Here is an 18,435-nt window from a genome sequence, read left to right as displayed (position 1 = left end):
CAGGCTGGAGTCCCGACTTCCACAGCTGATACCACTCCGCCTGGCGAGCTTGGGTACTTGGACTAAGTGGCGACTGGGCACCGCTCTGCCTCTGAGTCAGTGCCTCCTCCCATTCGCAGTCCCAGCAGGCCGCGCGCCACCATCGGTGTGGGCGGGGTGTCCGCCGGGAGGAGTTGGAGGCGGGGAGTCGCATATGTGGGTATGATAGAAGGGCTTAAGGCACCTCCTTGTAGGCGAGGAGTCCCTACGGGGTTGTCTGGTAGGCGGGGTGGCGTGGGGGCGGGACACTGGCTCTGGATCTTTCTGGGCGGAGCGTGCAGTTTGCAGACTGGCCTTTGCCTTGAAAAAGTATTTCTGGTTCCCAATTCTACTGTCCTCGCAGCCCCGGCCCGCACACAGCATCATGGCCCAGCTGCCGCCCGACGTTGAGGAGGACGATTGTCTTCCCGAATATCACCACCTTTTCTGCCCGGACCTTCTCAAGTAAGCTAAAGCAGGGAACTAAGGAGCGATCCGGAGTCAGGGTATATAGGGGTCAAAACGGAACAGCCGCAGCATGTGACAGCACAGAGGACCGGTGCTCAGTACCCGTCTCCTGGGTGATTGTAAACCCGGAGTTTCTTGGGGTTCTGGAAGGATGGGAAGAGGGATAGAGGGAGAAAGCTTGTCTGTTTTTGAAAACGTGTCTCACTTGATAACTTTACTACACCGAGAATTTTAGGCTAAATAGTCTCCTTCACCCTGAACTTCTAGGAAGCCTAAAAATAACCGACTTTAAAGTTTGCATCTTTATTGCTGGGGATTTGCGTCCAACAAACCAATTGACTTTCGTGCTCTTCAGGAGTATACTTTCTTTCACAAACACAGTAGGTAGAAGTTCACGGGGATCAAAGGCCACAAAGGCGCACACCTTTAATCCTAGCACTGCAGAGGCAGACGTAGGCGGATTTCTGAGTTTGAGGCCAACCTGGTCTACAAAGCGAGTCAAGGACAGCCAGGACTACAAGAGAAACCTTGTCTCGAAAAAACAAAAGAAAAAAAGAAAAAAGAAAAAGAAAAACAAACAAAAGGCCTATCTGTTGACCTTCTGTGACAATGACTGGCCTCTACCTCCCAAGTGCTGGGAGTAAAGTTGCGCAACGCCCCTCCCCACCCCTCCCACGCCCATCCCCTTTAATTCCCGGTTCCACTGCCTCCACCTCTCAGGTGCTGGAGTTACAGGCATAGATCCTCAACGTTGCTTTCGGAGTGGGTTCTAGGGACTAGAGAGTTGATTGAATGGTTCAGGGCATCTACTTGCAGAGGACTCAGGTGTGGTCCCCAGCGCCAACGACAGGACGCAGCTCTCTGTAGGCACACAGGCAAAACACACACACACACACACAGGTAAAATAAATAAACCTAAAGAGGCCGGCCGGTGGTGGCGCACGCCTTTGATCCCAGCACTCTAGAGGTAGAGACAGGCAGATCTCTGTGAGTTCGTGGCCAGCCTGGTCTACAAAGCAATTCCAGGACAGGGAAATGCTGTGTCTAAAAACCAAAGAAAAGCCAGGGGTGGTGGTGCCTACCTTTAATCCCAGCAGTCGGAACTACAAGAGAAACCCTGTCTCAAAACAAGCAAACAAACAAAAATAAAACTGAATAAACCAAAAAAAAATTTTTTTTTTCTAAAAAGGTGACTACAATTTCCTGTTTTTGAAGGGACAAAGTGGCCTTTATCACAGGCGGTGGCTCTGGGATTGGCTTCCGGATCGCTGAGATTTTCATGAGGTACACACTGCTGCTCTGAGACCCTCCCTACTACCTTTCGTCCCTTTGGCTGGGCCCTGATGGATTTTGGGCAGTGGTTGAATGCTGCCCTGAGGTCTCCTAAAGGTGGCTGAGACTGTGTGACTGGCCTCAGAGTCTCATAGGTTGGAGGGGGTGGTGGTGCTACAGTGGGGGACAGTGTCTCTCGGTCACAGGTTTTGTGGCCACATTGAGAGGATTAGCCACTTGCTACTGAAAGCCGGTGGAGGCTCACAGTTAGACTGAGGCTGAGGTGGAGGCAGGCGAGCCCTTCTCCAGTGTCCCCAGCACTTCTCGTCTCACAACTGGGAGTGAGTATTATTCAGAGCTGGTGGCTTTGTGCAGTTTCTTCTGGTAGAACAAAGCTCTGTTTTATTCAGAGTCATAAAGATTAAATAAGTTAGTGTTAGCTGTTGTGGAACCTGTGTCCTAACCATTGTTGTCAGCATGAGGCTTCCTCTTTCAATATGGCCTCTCTGTCCATCACTCCAGTGCCCCAGCAGGCCCTGCATAGATCTGAGATTGGCACCAGTAGCCCAGCACACTCTCTCTGCCATGTATATGGTATCTGGGGCAGAATACCCCAAGCCAGAGACACTTCACGGAAACCTAGGAGTGGGCAACCATGGCACTCCAGGATGTTTCTAGAGTGACTCGGCCTTACTTGAGTCCCCGTGCCTGCTGAGAGTCAAGTTTCAGCCTTGATTCATACCTCAAGCGAAGCTCTTAGGGTCGTTTCTTGTAGAGCAGTGCCTGGTAGGAGCCCCTCCCCCCAGGATGTGTCCCTCATAATTTTCTTCTAAGGCTCACCATCTGGTTTTATAGGCATGGCTGTCATACTGTCATCGTCAGCAGGAGTCTGCCGAGAGTATCCACGGTGAGAAGGAGGTTGTGGGGTTGGGAAGAGTTCCGAGCCCCAGGAGAGAGAAACAAAACATCATCTGTTTCTCCCTGGGAAGAGGAACCCAGTGGCCGTGGGCGCTCATAGATAGCCTTGACTTTTTAGATGTTTGGTTAGTGGGTCATGGCTTTAGAAGTAATATGGTTCTCAAATTGTTCAGTAGGATCACCAGTACTGGAGAGCACCACCCCACCCAGCTCGGTCCAGAGGGAGTGGCCTGCAGGGTAGGCAGAAGTGGGATCTGGGACAGGTGACAATGTTATAGAGAACGCAGGATGTCTTATCCACATCCACCAAGGGTCATGACCCCAGTGGGTGGCTATCTTCAAGCTAAGCCTTCCTGGCACAAGACAGGGTTTCTCTGTGTAGCCCTGGCTATCCAGGAACTCACCAGGCTGGCCTCGAACAGAGCTCTGCCACAGGAACCCACCACAGCAAACGTGGGGTCCTAATGTAACTAACGTACATGAGTCATTTCCGTGAAGTTCTAAAGAGTGTGCTTCTCCAGGCTGAGGCTGCTTCTCCAGGCTGAGGCTGCTTCTCCAGGCTGAGGCTGCTTCTCCAGGCTGAGGTTGCCTTCCACTTCTCTTTCACTCTGGTGTCTAGGCTGCTGAAAAGTTGGTTGCTGCCACCGGGAAGCGGTGCCTCCCTCTATCTGTGGATGTCCGAGTTCCCCCAGATGTCATGGCTGCTGTAGATCAGGCACTGAAAGAGTTTGGCAAAATTGACATCCTCATTAACTGTGAGTTAGCAGAAACAGAGGCTGGGAGTCTTCTGATAAGTTGAAAGGGGTCTTTAGAAGCTCCCGAACTCTGTTCCTGGGACAGGGGTGTGCCTGAGAAGTCTAGGTGTTTGTCTTGGCCCAGCTATGGCCTCCCAGTTGCCGGAGGCACAGTCTTGGCTACAGGCTCTGTTCTGGACTATCTTTGCATTTTCCAAGTGATGGGTCAGCAAAGCCTAAGCTACACTGGGTGCCCTGTGGACATGGCGACATCATAATTCAGGGGTGTTTTGTATACTGAATTTTCTATTTAAAAAAATATAATAAAGTAGCCAGGCGTGGTGGCGCAGGCCTTTAATCCTAGAACTTGGGACGCCAGCCGGTTCTACAAAGTAAGTCCAGGACAGCCAAAGCTACAAAGAGAGACCCTGTCTTAAAAAAAAAAGAGCAGTCAGTGTGCGCTTAACATTGTGGTTCTTTTCTTTGTTTCTGTCTTTTTGTTGTTGGTTTTGTTTTGTTTTGTTTTGTTTTGTTTTGTTTGAGATAAGGTTTCTCTGTGTAGCCCTAGCGTGGCTGTCCTGGAACTTGCTTGATAGACCAGGCTGGGCTGGAACTCAGAGAGATCTGCTTGTCTCTGCTTCTTGCTTGCTGGGAATAAAGGCATGTGTCACCATGCCTAGCTAAAGACTCTATTTTCAAACAAGGTCACATTCACAAACACATGCACGCACGCACGCGTGCACACACACACACACACACACACACACTCACAACTGTATCTATCTATCTGTTTTGCAAGATACAATCTCATATAAGCAAAGGCAGGGGTCAAGCTTCCTGTTTGCTTTGAGCTTATGACCCTTCTGCCTCTGCCCCAAGTGCTGCTGCCAAATGTAAAAGTCAGGCTTTTCTATGCCTACCCGAACTCCTGAATAATGACACGGAGACCTTTATTCTTATTAAAGCTTCAGGCATTATAACTAGGCAGATAGGAGCGGTTCTAACTGGATTAGGCTGGCCCTGCCTGCTTCCCAGCCACATGGCCTGTTACCTGCCATCTTGGTCTCACTCTGGCATCTCCCTGTTTATCCATGTCCTCATGGCCTCTCTGTACCCTACTCTCACCCCCCTGGTCCCCACCAAAGACCCTCTCCCTCTCTCTGTGCCCCAGAAGTCCCACCTTATCCTCTCCTGTACAGCTATTGGCTGTTCAACTTTTTTTTAGCCAATCAGAAGTGATGGAGAACACTTTTTTTTTTAATTTTATTTTTTGTGCATTGGTGTGAGGGTGTCAGATCTTGGAGTTACAGACAGTTGTGAGCTGCCATATGGGTGCTGGGAATTGAACCCAGGACCTTTGGAAGAGCAGACAGTTTTCTTAACCATTGAGCCAACTCTCCAGCTTGAGAACAATTTTTATACAACATTGAGACAAGAAATGCCTCATAATAATGACAATGCCAGTGTGAGACTGCAACCAGATTTCTGGGCACAGAAATCAGCATTTGAATACACAGTGCATAAAAACATCCTTCAAGATCCAGACTGTCTTGTCCGGCTTAGCCGGCTTTGAGAGTCTCATACCCTCACTGCCCGCAGAACACCAGGCCCCTTGTTGCACAGGGCTTAGCCCATTAGTGCCCTGTATTCTCAAAGCCACCTCCCACCAGCGTTCCCCTTCTGTTCTCTAGGTGCAGCTGGAAACTTCCTGTGCCCTGCCAGTGCTTTGTCTTTCAACGCCTTTAAGACTGTGGTTGACATCGACACCATTGGCACCTTCAACGTGTCTCGTGTGCTTTATGAGAAGTTCTTCCGGGTGGGTATCCTCCTGGAAGGGGCCTTTCCTTCAGTGGCTACCCACTCATTGCCACCCCTTATATGTTTCAGGACCATGGAGGAGTGATCGTGAACATTACCGCCACCCTGAGTATGCGGGGGCAGGTGCTGCAGGTCCATGCAGGCACTGCCAAGGCAGCTGTGGGTATGAGTGCCCCCTGTGAACCGCCTCCCTTGATGATTGGTCCCTGGAGGCTGAGAGTCTCCATAGGAACTTGATTGTAGCCGGCCAGTGGTGGCCCACACCTTTAATCCCAGCACTCAGGAGGCAGAGGCAGGCGGATTGCTGTGAGTTCGAGGCCAGCCTGGTCTACAAAGTGAGTCCAGGACAGCCAAGGCTACACAGAGAAACCTTGTCTCGAAAAACCAAAAAAATAAAAAAATAAAAAATAAAAGTACTTGATTGTAGCAGTGGACACTGTAGAGCTCCCACTGGTATTTGGGAGTACCCCCGAGGCAGCCTTACAATTTCACCTCCTATGTGCATTTCTCCCATGCAGATGCTATGACAAGACACATGGCCGTGGAGTGGGGTCCCCAGAATATCCGTGTCAACAGCCTGGCTCCCGGTCCCATCACTGGCACTGAGGGGATCCGGAGACTAGGTAAGTCTTTGGGAGTCTGGGATACCTATCGATGCTTCTAGAATTGTAGCAGGGCTTCAAAATTTGTCTTGCTGGAGGCAGCGGTGCATGCCTTTAATCCCAGCACTCGGGGAGTCATAGGCAGGAGGATCTCTGTCTACAAAGTGAGTCCAGGACAGCCAAAGCTACACAGAGAAACTCTCCAAAAAAAAAAAGAAGAAGGAAAAAAATTCTGTCATGATAAAGCAACCGTGTTTCCAGATGTGGATGAGGGAGAGTGCAAACACCCTGGGCTAGGGGCTTGCTGGGGCCTGACTTTCCATTGCCTTCCAGGAGGCCCCCAGGCCAGTCTGAGATTAAAGTGTCTTTCAAGCCCTCTTCAAAGACCTGGAAACAAGACCGAGATCGCCCACAGCGTGCTGTACCTGGCCAGCCCTCTGGCTTCCTACGTCACAGGGATTTTGTTGGTGGTTGATGGTGGCAGCTGGATGACAATTCCGAATAATGTCAATCAACTGGTAGAGTCTGAAACCTTCTCTGCTAAGCTCTAGGTGAGGCACTGTTCCCACTTCTTGGGGTTCCCATGTCCTTGGATGCCCCATCTTTTACTCTGCCAGGTGCAGCTATGAACTACAACTACGGGCCATGTTTTCTCAGAACCAGTCCTCCCCCTGTCCTGGCACAGAGGGCCCTGCCTGGTAGGGCTGTGAAGGACGGAGGCTTTTGACAGTGGGTTTTTCCCAGTGACCTTTGCCTCCTCCCTATTGGAAGGATACTGCCCTGAATTTTCAGTCTTCTGCCTTAGGCTCTGGAGTGCTAAAATACGACTCCTTTCTTTCTTTCTTTCTTCCTCTTTTTTTGTTTTTTGTTTTTTGTTTTTGTTTTTTTTTTATTAATTTATTCTTGTTACATCTCAATGTTTATCCCATCCCTTGTATCCTCCCATTCCTCCCCCCCCCCATTTTCCCATTATTCCCCTCCCCTATGACTGTTCCTGAGGGGGATTACCTCCCCCTATACTCATAGGGTATCAAGTCTCTTCTTGGCTACCTGCTGTCCTTCCTCTGACACCAGGTCTCCCCCTCCAGGGGACATGGTCAAAAAAATATGGAACGCTTCACGAATTTGTGTGTCATCCTTGCGCAGGGGCTATGCTAATCTTCTCTGTATCGTTCCAATTTTAGTATGCTGCCGAAGCGAGCACTTGTTTTTTTGTTTTTATTTTTGTTTTTGAGACAGGGTTTCTCTGTGTAGCCTTGGCTGTCCTAGACTCGCTTTGTAGACCAGGTTGGCCTGGAACTCACAGTGATCCACCTGCCTCTGCCTCCTGAGTGCCCAGCCCTTCCTTCCTTCCTTTCTCTCTTTCTTTCTTTCTCTAGCTCTTTCTTTTTTATTTGTTTGTTTGTTTGTTTGTTTTGGTTTTCTGAGACAGGGTCTCTTTGTGTAGCCCTGGCTGTCCTGGACTTGCTTTGTAGACCAGGCTTGCCTCAGCCTCCCAAGTGCTGTCCTTTTTCTTTCTTTCTTTCTTTCTTTTTATTTTTCATTGTGATCTAACCTTTAGCAGCTGAGCATCTCTCTAGCCCCTCCCCCTTTTTATTTATTTATTATTTATACAGTATTCTGCCGGTATGTAGGCCTGCAATGAGATGTGGGAACCAGATCTCATTATAGATGGTTGTGAACCACCATGTGGTTGCTGGGAATTGAACTCAGGACCTTTGGAAGAGCAGTCAGTGCTCTTGACCACTGAGCCATCTCTCCAGCCTCCCTTTTTCTTTTTTTTTTTTTAAGATGGATCCCATGCAGCTCAGGTTCTCTTCAAACTCACTGTGTACCTGAAGATGATTTTTTAACTTCGGATTCTCTTGTCTTTACCTCCCAAAAGAGGCACCACGCCAATTTGTGCAATTTGTGTTGAAGATCATCGCCAAGGCTTCATGCATGTTAAACCAGCACTGAATCAACTGAACCACATCCTCCGCCCCAGGATACGTCTTTTGACATGGTAAACAACATGGTATGGTGGTTAAGAGCACTGCCTGCTCTTCCAAAGGACCCGGGTTCAATTCCCAGCACCCACATGGTGGCTCACAACTGTCTGTAACCCCAAGATCTGACACCCCCACACCAACGCACATAAACTAAAATTAAATAAAATATTAAAAAAAAAAAAAAGAAAAGAAAATCCTATGCAGGAGGCAGTGTTCTTCATGAGAAATGCCTCCTGCTGCACAGGTGTATAGTCACACAGGAAATGTCGGGAACCTGATTTGTCAGCCTTAGCCATCCAGCCCTTCCTCAGGTGACCAAGCTGTTTCCATGGTCTGCCTCTCCTTTGCCCACGTTCTGGGTGGGTGGGACCAGGTCAAGAGCCTAACCTGCTACTTGCTTATAGTGTCTGAAGAGTTCCTATGATTTGGCCCGAAAAAAATTTCACTAAAAAAAAAAAATTAATCCTTTTCACTATCTGTAATGTTTACTATCTGCTAGTTGGGAATTTGTTAAGTCTAGAAAGAAAATTAAAAAGATTGATTTTTATCTCTGAAATAGTGCTTGTGTCTCCTCTCTCTTTCTGTTTTGTTTTGGTTTATTTTTTTTTTTTTGAGACAGGGTTTCTCTGTGTAGTCTTGGCTGTCCTGGACTCGCTTTGTAGACCAGGCTGGCCTTGAACTCACAGAGGTCCACCTGCCTCTACCTCCTGAGCGCTGGGATGAAAGGCCGTGCGCCACCACACCCAGCCATGTCTCCTCTCTTTTTTTGTGTCCCTTCAGCTTGGTTGCATCTCCTGCCTGTTTCTCACCAACAGAGTCCAGTCCTTCCCCCACAGCCACATAGCAATATTGATTTCTTACCAAGGGACTCCAGGTCAAAAGGGAGGTGTGGCACTGTGGCCACCCCATAGGAGGGAGCTTCTTTCCCTCTAAACCCTTTAGCGCTGTAGTCACCCATATTCTCTGAACGCCCCCAGCTCAATGGCAAATCCTGAGCATACTTGGCTGTTGCTGTGGTTTTTTTTTTTTTTTTTTTTTTTTCGAGACAGGGTTTCTCTGTGTAGCCTTCACTGTCCTAGACTCACTTTGTAGACCAGGCTGGCCTCGAACTCACAGCGATCCGCCTGCCTCTGCCTCCCGAGTGCTGGGATTAAAGGTGTGGGCCACCACACCCAGCTTGTTGCTGTAGTTTTACTCTCTAACTCCTGGGCAAACACAGTATTGAGGTCATAGCAGCTGAGCCAGCTCAAGGAGGATGCCATTTCAGCATTCACTCTACGTGTGAAACACAAGCACCTGCCCACCCCACTACACACACACACACACACACACACACACACACACACACACACTGCTCTATCCAAAGGCGTTATATAAGGCTACACACTCACACCTGCCAGCCACACCTTTGTGACCATCATGCTGCACTCAGAATAACCAAGACCCTTCCCCAGCACTCACTCTAAGTGTGAAGCACAAACACCTGCCCACCCCACTACATCCCCTCTCCCACACACACACACACTGCTCACAGACCATTTGGAGTCTAGCCTTGTCCAGCAACCCTGGAGAGGCCACATGCGGTTTCTGTGGGGTCTTGACAAGAGGGTGGTTTCCCCCGGAGCCTGTGTCTTGTGTCTAATGTTAGAGGACTTGGGTGTGTGACGCCTCTGCACAGTCTGTGCACCTTCCTGGGGCTGACTACGTTGCTGTTGCGCAGGCCAATGAGAGCCCATGATTTCTCAGGGTGTTAGTCCCTTGCACTTGCCAGCCCTCATACAGAGCCTCTCAGTGGCTTCACTGGAGGCTGCCTGCAAGCTTCCCTTGGTCTCTAGATCTGAAAGTCACTGGTTCTCCAGGGAACAGGCCCAGAAGGAACAAGATGCAGCCTTGGGCAAGGCCTCTTTGAGCTATGCACTCCAAGGCAGCATCTTGTTCCTCCTGGGCCTGTTCCCTGGAGAACCAGTGACTTTCAGTTCTAGAGACCAAGGGAAGCTTGCAGGCAGCCTCCAATGAAGGCAAGTGTGGTTTGGAGCATATACCATGCTTATTTTCGAGTCACTCAAATAGCTGACTCTTAACTCCCATAAAGCTGGTCTCTCTGTTTGGGGTCTAATTGGGAAGCCCAGAGGAGCAGCAGTGGAGGAGGTGTCCCGGTCCCCTGGCGGGGACCAGACCTAACTTATACAGGTTAGACAGCTGGGCCCCCAGGTTGCTGCCTCTCCCCTGCAAAATTCCCCTGCTGTATACATAATAAATTTAAAAAAATAAAACAAAACAAAAGATCACCAAACACTGAGCCAGGTGTAGTAGTTTATGTCGGTACTCTCAGCATTACAGAAGCGGAGGCAGGAGGATTATAGTGAGTTCAAGGCCAACTTAGACTACAGAATTGAGACTACAATTCAGAAAACAAAACAACAATACAAGAAAGTTGGAGCTGGGCATAGTGGCACATGCCTTAAATCCCTGTACTCGGGAGGCAGAGGCAGGCGGATCTCTGTGAGTTTGAGCTCAGACTGGTCTACAAAGCAAGTGAGTCCAGGACAGCCAAGGCTACACAGAGAAACTGTCGCAAAAAAGCCCAAAAAACAAAATAGTACAAGAAATACTTGCTAGGGGATACCGAGAAAGTAACAGGCCTTCAGGAGTGCCTGAGAACTGCAGCCCCCATGGAGGAGTGAGATCAGAGGAGTGGACTGGTGGGCGAGGACCTAGCCACCATGATCAGCAGTCTATTGCCTTTGAAGGCTGAGATACACAGTTGAGATGGCAACATCATTGAGAAAGGGGTCTAGAGCTGGGCGTGGTGGCACACGCCTTTAATCCCAGCACTCGGGAGGCAGAGACAGGTGGATCGCTGTGAGTTCGAGGCCAGCCTGGTCTACAAAGTGAGTCCAGGATGGCCAAGGCTACACAGGGAAACCCTGTCTCGAAAAACCAAAAAAAAAAAAAAAAAAAAAAAAAAAAAGAGAGAGAGAGAGAGAGAGAAAGGGGTCTGTTGGGGAATGGTCTGATGTATTTTGATGCTAATTACTGCTTGCTGTCTGACCCAACTTTTGCTTAATAAAAAGCCATCCCACCTGGGCAGGGCAAAGGAGATAGGTGGAGCTAGGAGAGAGAAGAATTCTGGGAAGAAGAAAGGACCACCACGAGGGAAGGAGAGAGACCTGGAGGGAAGAGAGGAAGGCCGCCATGGGTTAGCTGGAGGAGAAGCACATGGCCGGCGTGGATGGAGAATCCGGCCCAGATGAAGAACATGAGCAAGTATATGGGATTATGGATGGGAGGTAGCTTGATAGAAGTTATTAGAAGCAGATGGCATGGGATTGAGACAGGGATCCCATGCCTGAGGCCCTACTATGGTAAGTAGTTTAGAGGATTGATATCTGCCCACCCCAGGTTAACTAAGGCTATTTTAAAATATAACAAGTGTCTATGTCTTAATTGATTGCTAGCCAGGCCTACAGGTAATACTGATAATACAGATAATACTGTTAGTTTAAAAAAAAACAATAAGTGGTGCCCAGTTAGAGAGATGGAACTAAGAGACTGGCAGTCTTCTAAACTAGCCTGCGAAATGTAGTTAAATGCCTAGAAAAATAATAAAATAAAAACTACTATGGGGCTGAAGAGATGGCTCAGTGGTTAAGAGCACTGACTGCTCTTCCAGAGGTCATGAGTTCAATTCCCAGCAACCACATGGTGGCTCACAACCATCTATGATGTGATCTGATGCCCTCTTCTGGCCTGCAAGTGTACATGCAGGCAGAGCATTGTATATACAATAATAAATAAATAAATCTTAAAAAAAAAAAAAAAAAAACTACTATGGTCCCTCTCCAAAGTGCCATGACAGAAGGCTCCTGGATCTTTTTTGGCTTTGTTTTGGTGTTTATGAATTTGTTTGCAATGTGCTCAGTCACAGTCACACTTCTTACCCTGGCTAAAAAAGTTCAGGGAGAAAGGCAGAGAGTGAAAAAATGTGAAACTAAGTTACTAACAACTAGAAAGGGAGAAGAAACTGAACTCTTCTCCATAAAGTTGATAGCAGCTGGAATTCTAAGCTCCTTAGCTACAAGGTGTTTGTCAGGGCTTTCTGGAAAAGATCCGCCAAAGGGAGATAGCAATAACTAAATTAGGTCCTGAGTTCAATTCCTAGCAACGACACGGTGGCTCACAACCATCTATAATGTGATCTGATGCCCTCTTCTGGCTGCAGGTGTATATGCAGGCAGGGCTTTGTACGTAGTAATAAATAAATAAATCTTTTAAAAAGCTCATGTAGGCAGAGGCAGGTGGATCTCTGTAAGTTCGAGGCCAGCCTGGTCTACCAAGGACAGCCAAGGCTACACAGAGAAACCCTGTCTCAAACAACAACAACAACAACAACAACAACAACAACAACAACAACAACAACAGCTTATGTGCGTGTGTGGATGTGCGTGTGGCAGTGCAGATGGCTGCAGAATCCAGAAGAGGGCTTCTAGAGGCCCCCTAGAGCTGGACTGTAATCTATGTGAGTCTCACGACATGGGTCCTGAAAATTGAACTGGGGTCCTCTCTAAAAGGAGTGTATAATTTTAGCTGGGCAGGGTGGCATACACCTTTAATCCCAGCCCTTGGGAGACATTGGCAGGCAGACCTATATGAGTTTGAGGCCAGGTGGGTCTACAGAGTGAGCTCCATGAGAGCCAGGGATACCCAGAGCAACCTTGTCTCCAAAAAAACCAAACCAAACCACCTGGCCAAAATGAGCAAAGTGCCTTAGGTCGTATGTGTTGAATGGATGGACGAATAAGTCTGTGTTTATTCACCCCGTGCCTCGGCTTGAGCCATGCGGGTGGTTTCTAATATGTCATTGTTATCCACAGGCTACAACTGAAGGTCTGGCTATGTTTATCACTGTCTGTACCAAAAACAAAAACCTTAAAAGTGCCCAAAATAAACAGTGCTAATTTGGAGGGGTTCCTTTCCACTGATTTCTGTTGCCTTGGTAACTTGGAGCAGCCCAGCTGTGGCTTCCATGTGCTATAAGACTGGCACCAGAATCCACTGTCTCCGTGGGGGATTTTCCGTCTACCAGAGCAGGGCCACCCAACTAGGCATAGGAGATGGGCTGAAAGTGACCTTTTTGAGGTTTTTGTTGTTGTTTGGTTGGTTTTCTTAAAAAACATTTTATCTGTGATTTTATTTGCATGTATATGTGTGGGCACACATGTGCCATGGTGCTCATGAGGAGATCAGAGGACAACGTTGGAGACTTGCTTTTCTCTTTCCACCATGTAGGGCCTAGGATCGAATTCAAGTGACAGGCTTAGTGGTCTTTACCTGCTGAGCCATCTTGCTGGCTCATGTTACTGAGTGTGTGCAAGCTAAGGGGAGGGGACCACCTGTGTGCACGTGTAGGTCAGAGGACAACTGTTTTTTGGTTTTGGTTTTTCAAGACAGGGTTTCTCTGTGTAGCCTTGCTTTGTAGACCAGACTGGCCTTGAACTCGCAGAGATCAGCCTGCCTTTGCCTCCCGAGTGCTGGGATCACAGGTGTGCGCCACCATGCCAAGCTTAGAGGACCACTGTTTGCTGTCAGATCCCCCCTTCCTTTATGTGGGTTTCAGTGATCAAGCTCTGAGTGTGAAGCTAACAGTGTCCTTACCCACTGAGCTCTCTCATTGGCACCTGAGGATAACCTCTTCACTTCAACAGTATTATTTTGTTTTTGAGTTTTTATTACTTTATATGTATGAATGTGTTGCCTGGGGCCAGGCGTGGTGGTGCATGCTTGCAATTCCGGCCCTCAGGAGGCAGAGGCAGGTGGATCTCTGTGAGTTTGAGGCCAGCCTAGTCTACAAAGTAAGTCCAGGACAGCCAAGGCTACACAGAGAAACCCTGTCTCAAAAAATAAAACCAAACCAAACCAAAACAAAACAAAAAGAATGTGTTGCCTGATTGTGTTTATGCACCCTGCGTATGCAGTGCCTGTGTGTTTATGCAGCCTGCGTATGCAGTGCCTGATTGTGTTTATGCACCCTGTGTATGCAGTGCCTGATTGTGTTTATGCACCCTGTGTATGCAGTGCCTGTAGAGGCCAGAAGAGAGCATCAGATCCCCTGGGATTGGGGTGCTAAGAATTGAACCTAGACCATTTGCAAAAGCACCCAGTGTTTTTTGTCTGTTTGTTTTGTTATTTGCTTGGACATAGAAATACATTTGATTGGGCTGGAGAGATGGCTCAGAGGTAAAGAGCACTGTCTGCTCTTCAAAAGACCCTGAGTTCAATTCCCAAAACCACATGATGGCTCATAACCAATAATGAGATCTGGTGCCCTCTTCTGGCATTCATGTGTATGTGCAGGCAGAATACTGTATACATAATAAATAAGTAAATACATCTTTAAAAAGAAATACATTAATAAAAATATTGAAATGAGCATACCTACTTAAATACAAAAAACTTTTATTTTTCTTTTTAGAACCAAATTGGCTTTTTTTTTTCTTTAAGACAGGGTCTCTCTGTGTAGCCTTGGCTGTCCTGGACTTGCTTTGTAGACCAGGCTGGCCTTGAACTCAGAGCGATCTGCCTACCTCTGCCTCCCAAGTGCTGGGATTAAAGGTGTGCACCACCACCGCCGGGCTCTTTTTTTATTTTTTGAAACAGAGTTTCTCTTATAGTCCTGGCCACCATGGATACTTTGTAGACCAGGCTGGCCTCAAACTCAGAGATCCACTTGCCTCTACCTCTTGAGTGCTAGGATTAAAGGCATGCACCATCATGCCCAGCTGTTCATTTGCTCATCTTATTCACAGGTGTTATAGGTTTTTTGTATGTTTGTTTGTTTTTGTGGCTGGAGAGACAGCATGTGTGCTTGGAACTGAACTCTTACATTTTTGGTTGTGAGCCTTTAAGGGCTGAGCCGTCTTTCCAGCCCCACAGTTGTTATAGTTTACAGACTACTTAATAACTATTTCCTTTATTTATTCCTCCTCCTCCCATTGCATGGCTTACAGCTCTCTGTTAAACTGATGACTGAAGGCCGGGCGTGGTGGTGCACACCTTTAATCCCAGCACTCAGGAGGCAGAGGCAGACGGATCTCTGTGAGCCAGCCTGGTCTACAAAAGTCCAGGACATCCAGCGCTGTTACACAGAGAAACTCTGTCTCAAAAAACAAAAAAATAAAAAAATATAAAAATAATTATTTATTATTATGTATATAGTGCTGTCTGCATGTACACCTGCAGGCCAGAAGAGGGCATTAGATCACATTATAGATGGTTTGTGAGCCACCATGTGGTTGCTGGGAATTGAACTCAGGACCTCTAGAAGATCAGTCAGTGCTCTTAACCTCTGAGGTATCTCTCCAGCCCAGTCTTACTCATCTTAAAGGCTTTGAATGGCTGCTAGCATCTACAGAAGAGATGGTAGAAGGATCCTGCAGCCAGTACTTTTTGTTTGTTTGTTTGTTTGTTTGTTTTGTTTGACAGGATTTCTTTGGTTTTTTGGTTGTATGTTTTGTTTTTTCAAGACAAGGTTTCTCTTGTAGTCCTGGCTGTCCAGGACACACTTTGTAGACTAGGCTGGCCTTGAGCTCAGAGATTAGCCTGCCTCTGCCTCCTGAGTGCTGGCATTAAAGAGTGCTCTGCCTCGCCTGGCTGAGACAGGATTTCATTATGTAGCTTTGGCTGTCCTGAAACTTGCTCTATAGACCAGGCTGGCCTCGAACTCACAGCTAATGTGATGGAATAACTGTGCTTAAGAGATCTATAGGCGTTTGAGGCCAGCCTGGTCTACAAAGCAAGTTCAGGACAGTCAAGGCTACACAGAGAAACCCTGTCTGGAAAAAAAAACTAAAAAAAAGATCTAAGCCGGGCATGGTGGCGCAGGCCTTTAATCCCAGCACTCGGGAGGCAGAAGCAGGCAGATCGCTGTGAGTTCGAGGCCAGCCTGGTCTACAAAGTGAGTCCAGGATGGCCAAGGCTACACAGAGAAACCCTGTCTCGAAAAACAAAAAAACAAAAACAAACAAACAAAAAGATCTATAGGAGCCAGGCATGGTGGCGCACACATAATCCCAGCACTTGGGAGGCTGAGCTGAGGCGGGCAGATCACTGAAAGTTCAAGGCCAGCTTGGTCTACAAAGCAAGTCCAAGACAGCCAAGGCTACACAGAGAATCTCAAAAAAAAACCTGTAGGTTCAGTTTTCTTAACTAATACATTTTATTACAAACTTATTAACCAAGTGTACGTCATGTATAACCCAACTAACCTAAACAACAGGAAAAGAAGATTAAAGAATACAGTAACAAAACTGTAAGGATATCAGTTACAAGGAACAATTTTCTTGACATGATCAGCAAGATTTCTTCTGTTGGAACCTGGAGTAACCAGAACCCGGAACCTCAGCAGGAGCCCGGAGCCAGAAGCCTTCCCTCGAGTGGTTCTCTCTAGAAGCATCTTGAAGTGGAACAATGAACAGCCAAAACTATCCCAAGTCTCCAAAAGCCCCACCTCTTGTTTCTGGCTCACTTATATATCTCCTCCCAGAGTCTGTTCACGGGATCTTTTTAGCTGGCAACAATCAAGCTTCTGCACGAGGTGGTTTGTCTTCTAGGGGATTAACCTCACCTGTTCTCTCACAAGACCGTTCTGATCCCACACTTGGGATCATAACAAAAACAGGTTTATCTCTCCTTCAAATAATAATAACAATACTATTACTAATAATAATAAATAAAAAATAAAAAGAGAGAGATCTATAAAACAAGCGGTGATGGTGCCTGTAATCCAAGTACTTGGCAGGCAGAGACAGGCAGATCTCTTTGACTTCAAGGCCAGCTTGGTCTACAGAGAGAGTTCCAGGATAGTCTGCACTACACAGAGAAACCCTGTCTTGAAAAAACAAACAAGCCGGGCGTGATGGCGCACGCCTTTAATCCCAGCACTTGGGAGGCAGAGGCAGGCGGATTGCTGTGAGTTCGAGGCCAGCCTGGTCTACAAAGTGAGTCCAGGATGGCCAAGGCTACACAGAGAAACCCTGTCTCGAAAAACAAAAACAAAAAAAAAGAAAAAATAAAACAAAAACCAAAAATGAGAGAGAGAGAGAAAAAGAGAGAGGGAGAGGGAGAGGGAGATCTAAAAAACAAAAATGCCTCTAACCTATAAACCCTGGTTACCCAAGGACAGATGACTTCCTAGAATGCTGGCAGCTGTTCTTGTTTATATGTTTTCACACCTGTAAGCAAGCTTGGGTGCCCCAACTTCACAGGAGGTACATAGGCAGGAACTACATCAGGATGTATGCTGGCCCCTGACTGGATGAAGGTAGGACGCACTGTAGCCTTGTGGGTTTTGCCTTACTAATGGAATTTACCCATATACTCTGCGAAGCCCAGGTATGGTTGGACCTGGCCAGTATGTAATAAGCCTTACTGCAAATTTGGCTACAAAATTGTGGTAGTAGTCTTATTCTCACCGGATGGGATTAACACTATACTGTTTCATCCTTCTCCCCTGGGACAGTTGAAACTTGCTTTGTCATGGTGAAACTCTCCAATGGATGTGTAGATAGGTCGTGAGTGGCATTTTGTCTGTCTCGGGTTCTGTGCTGAGTTTTCAGGTGCACAGCATTATCTTCTACAACACTTGACAAATGGGCCTAGGTCAGGACTTCCCAAGCTGGCCCCAGAGGTCAGCTGGGCATGGTCCCTGAGGCACTGCCTTCAGGACACATCAGGCTCTCGCTTGGATGCAGGCAGAGCTACTCTGGCCCCATAGATCTAACGAGAACTCAGGATCCCTCATTAGCTCCTAGACTATACAAACCAGGCCTTGGGGAAGATGTGTGCTGCAGAGCTCCAGGCCTGGATGGAAGAGCCAGAGTCAGATTGCAGCCACACTGGCACTTGACAAGCTATGGCCTGGCCCTGAGGAGAACTGATGTTCCTTCCACATCCTCTCCTAAGACCATATGGGTCTCAGTTCCCCTTCTCTGGTGCCAAGGAAGCTTGGAAACCCAAAGTGCAGTTCTGAGATGGCAGCCAAAAGAGGGAGGGAGGAACAGCTGGTAAGTATGAAGAATTCTGAGCATCGTGGTCCATAGCAGGAACCTCACCACACAGGGGGCTGAAGTTAAGAGGACTGTCAAGATTTAATGGCTAGCTGAGCTGTAGATTAAGGGACTGTTTCCAAAACAAACAAACAAACAAACAAACAAACAAACCCTCAGAAAATATGGCTGGGCATGGTGGCACACAGTTGTAATCCCAGAGTTCCAAAAGGAGGATCAAGGGTCAAGGGTCAATTCTTAGCCACATAGCCAGTTCAAAGCCAAGCTCAGCTACCTGAGACCCTATCTATAAATAAATGAATACAATGGAAGTTGAAGTGAAATGTGGTGGTGCCTTTACTCCCGGGATTTGGGAGACTGAAAAAGATTGGTATAAATTTGAGGCCAGCCTGGGCTAAACATAGAGTACCATGGCCAGTCAAGGCTACACAGCAAGACTCTGCTTCAAAAAACAAACAAACAAACAGAAAAACAAAAAACCAAAAAGAATTCATTCAGAATTCTTCCATATGTAATTACATAGTATTTGGACAGTGAGGAGGATGGAAAC

The 18,435-nt window shown here is 47.5% G+C and overlaps 1 protein-coding gene and 1 pseudogene across 1 annotated transcript; one reads left to right on the top strand and one right to left on the bottom strand.

Moving 5' to 3' along the window:
* Positions 1-312: 312 nt before the first annotated feature.
* Positions 313-6,644, top strand: Decr2 (2,4-dienoyl-CoA reductase 2). Its single transcript, XM_051167905.1, has 8 exons — positions 313-483; positions 1,702-1,770; positions 2,614-2,665; positions 3,296-3,431; positions 5,102-5,226; positions 5,298-5,391; positions 5,747-5,851; positions 6,164-6,644. The coding sequence occupies exons 1-8, from the start codon at positions 404-406 to the stop codon at positions 6,379-6,381; spliced, it is 879 nt and encodes a 292-aa protein (XP_051023862.1). The 5' UTR covers positions 313-403; the 3' UTR covers positions 6,382-6,644.
* Positions 6,645-6,931: 287 nt separating this feature from the next.
* LOC127208888 (uncharacterized) lies at positions 6,932-7,032 on the bottom strand (annotated as a pseudogene).
* Positions 7,033-18,435: the final 11,403 nt, after the last annotated feature.

This window comes from Acomys russatus, chromosome 25 (assembly GCF_903995435.1).
Source record: "Acomys russatus chromosome 25, mAcoRus1.1, whole genome shotgun sequence".
Lineage (NCBI taxonomy): Eukaryota > Metazoa > Chordata > Mammalia > Rodentia > Muridae > Acomys > Acomys russatus.
This window is presented reverse-complemented; position numbering and strand designations above follow the sequence as displayed.

What these genes read in the sequence shown, in the direction of transcription:
- Decr2 (XM_051167905.1), top strand. Translation starts at nt 404, where the DNA reads ATGGCCCAGCTGCCGCCCGACGTTGAGGAGGACGATTGTCTTCCCGAA. An exon ending in TTCTGCCCGGACCTTCTCAA is followed by an intron (nt 484 to 1,701) that starts GTAAGCTAAAGC and finishes CTGTTTTTGAAG; the next exon opens with GGACAAAGTGGCCTTTATCA. An exon ending in GTCTGCCGAGAGTATCCACG is followed by an intron (nt 2,666 to 3,295) that starts GTGAGAAGGAGG and finishes TCTGGTGTCTAG; the next exon opens with GCTGCTGAAAAGTTGGTTGC.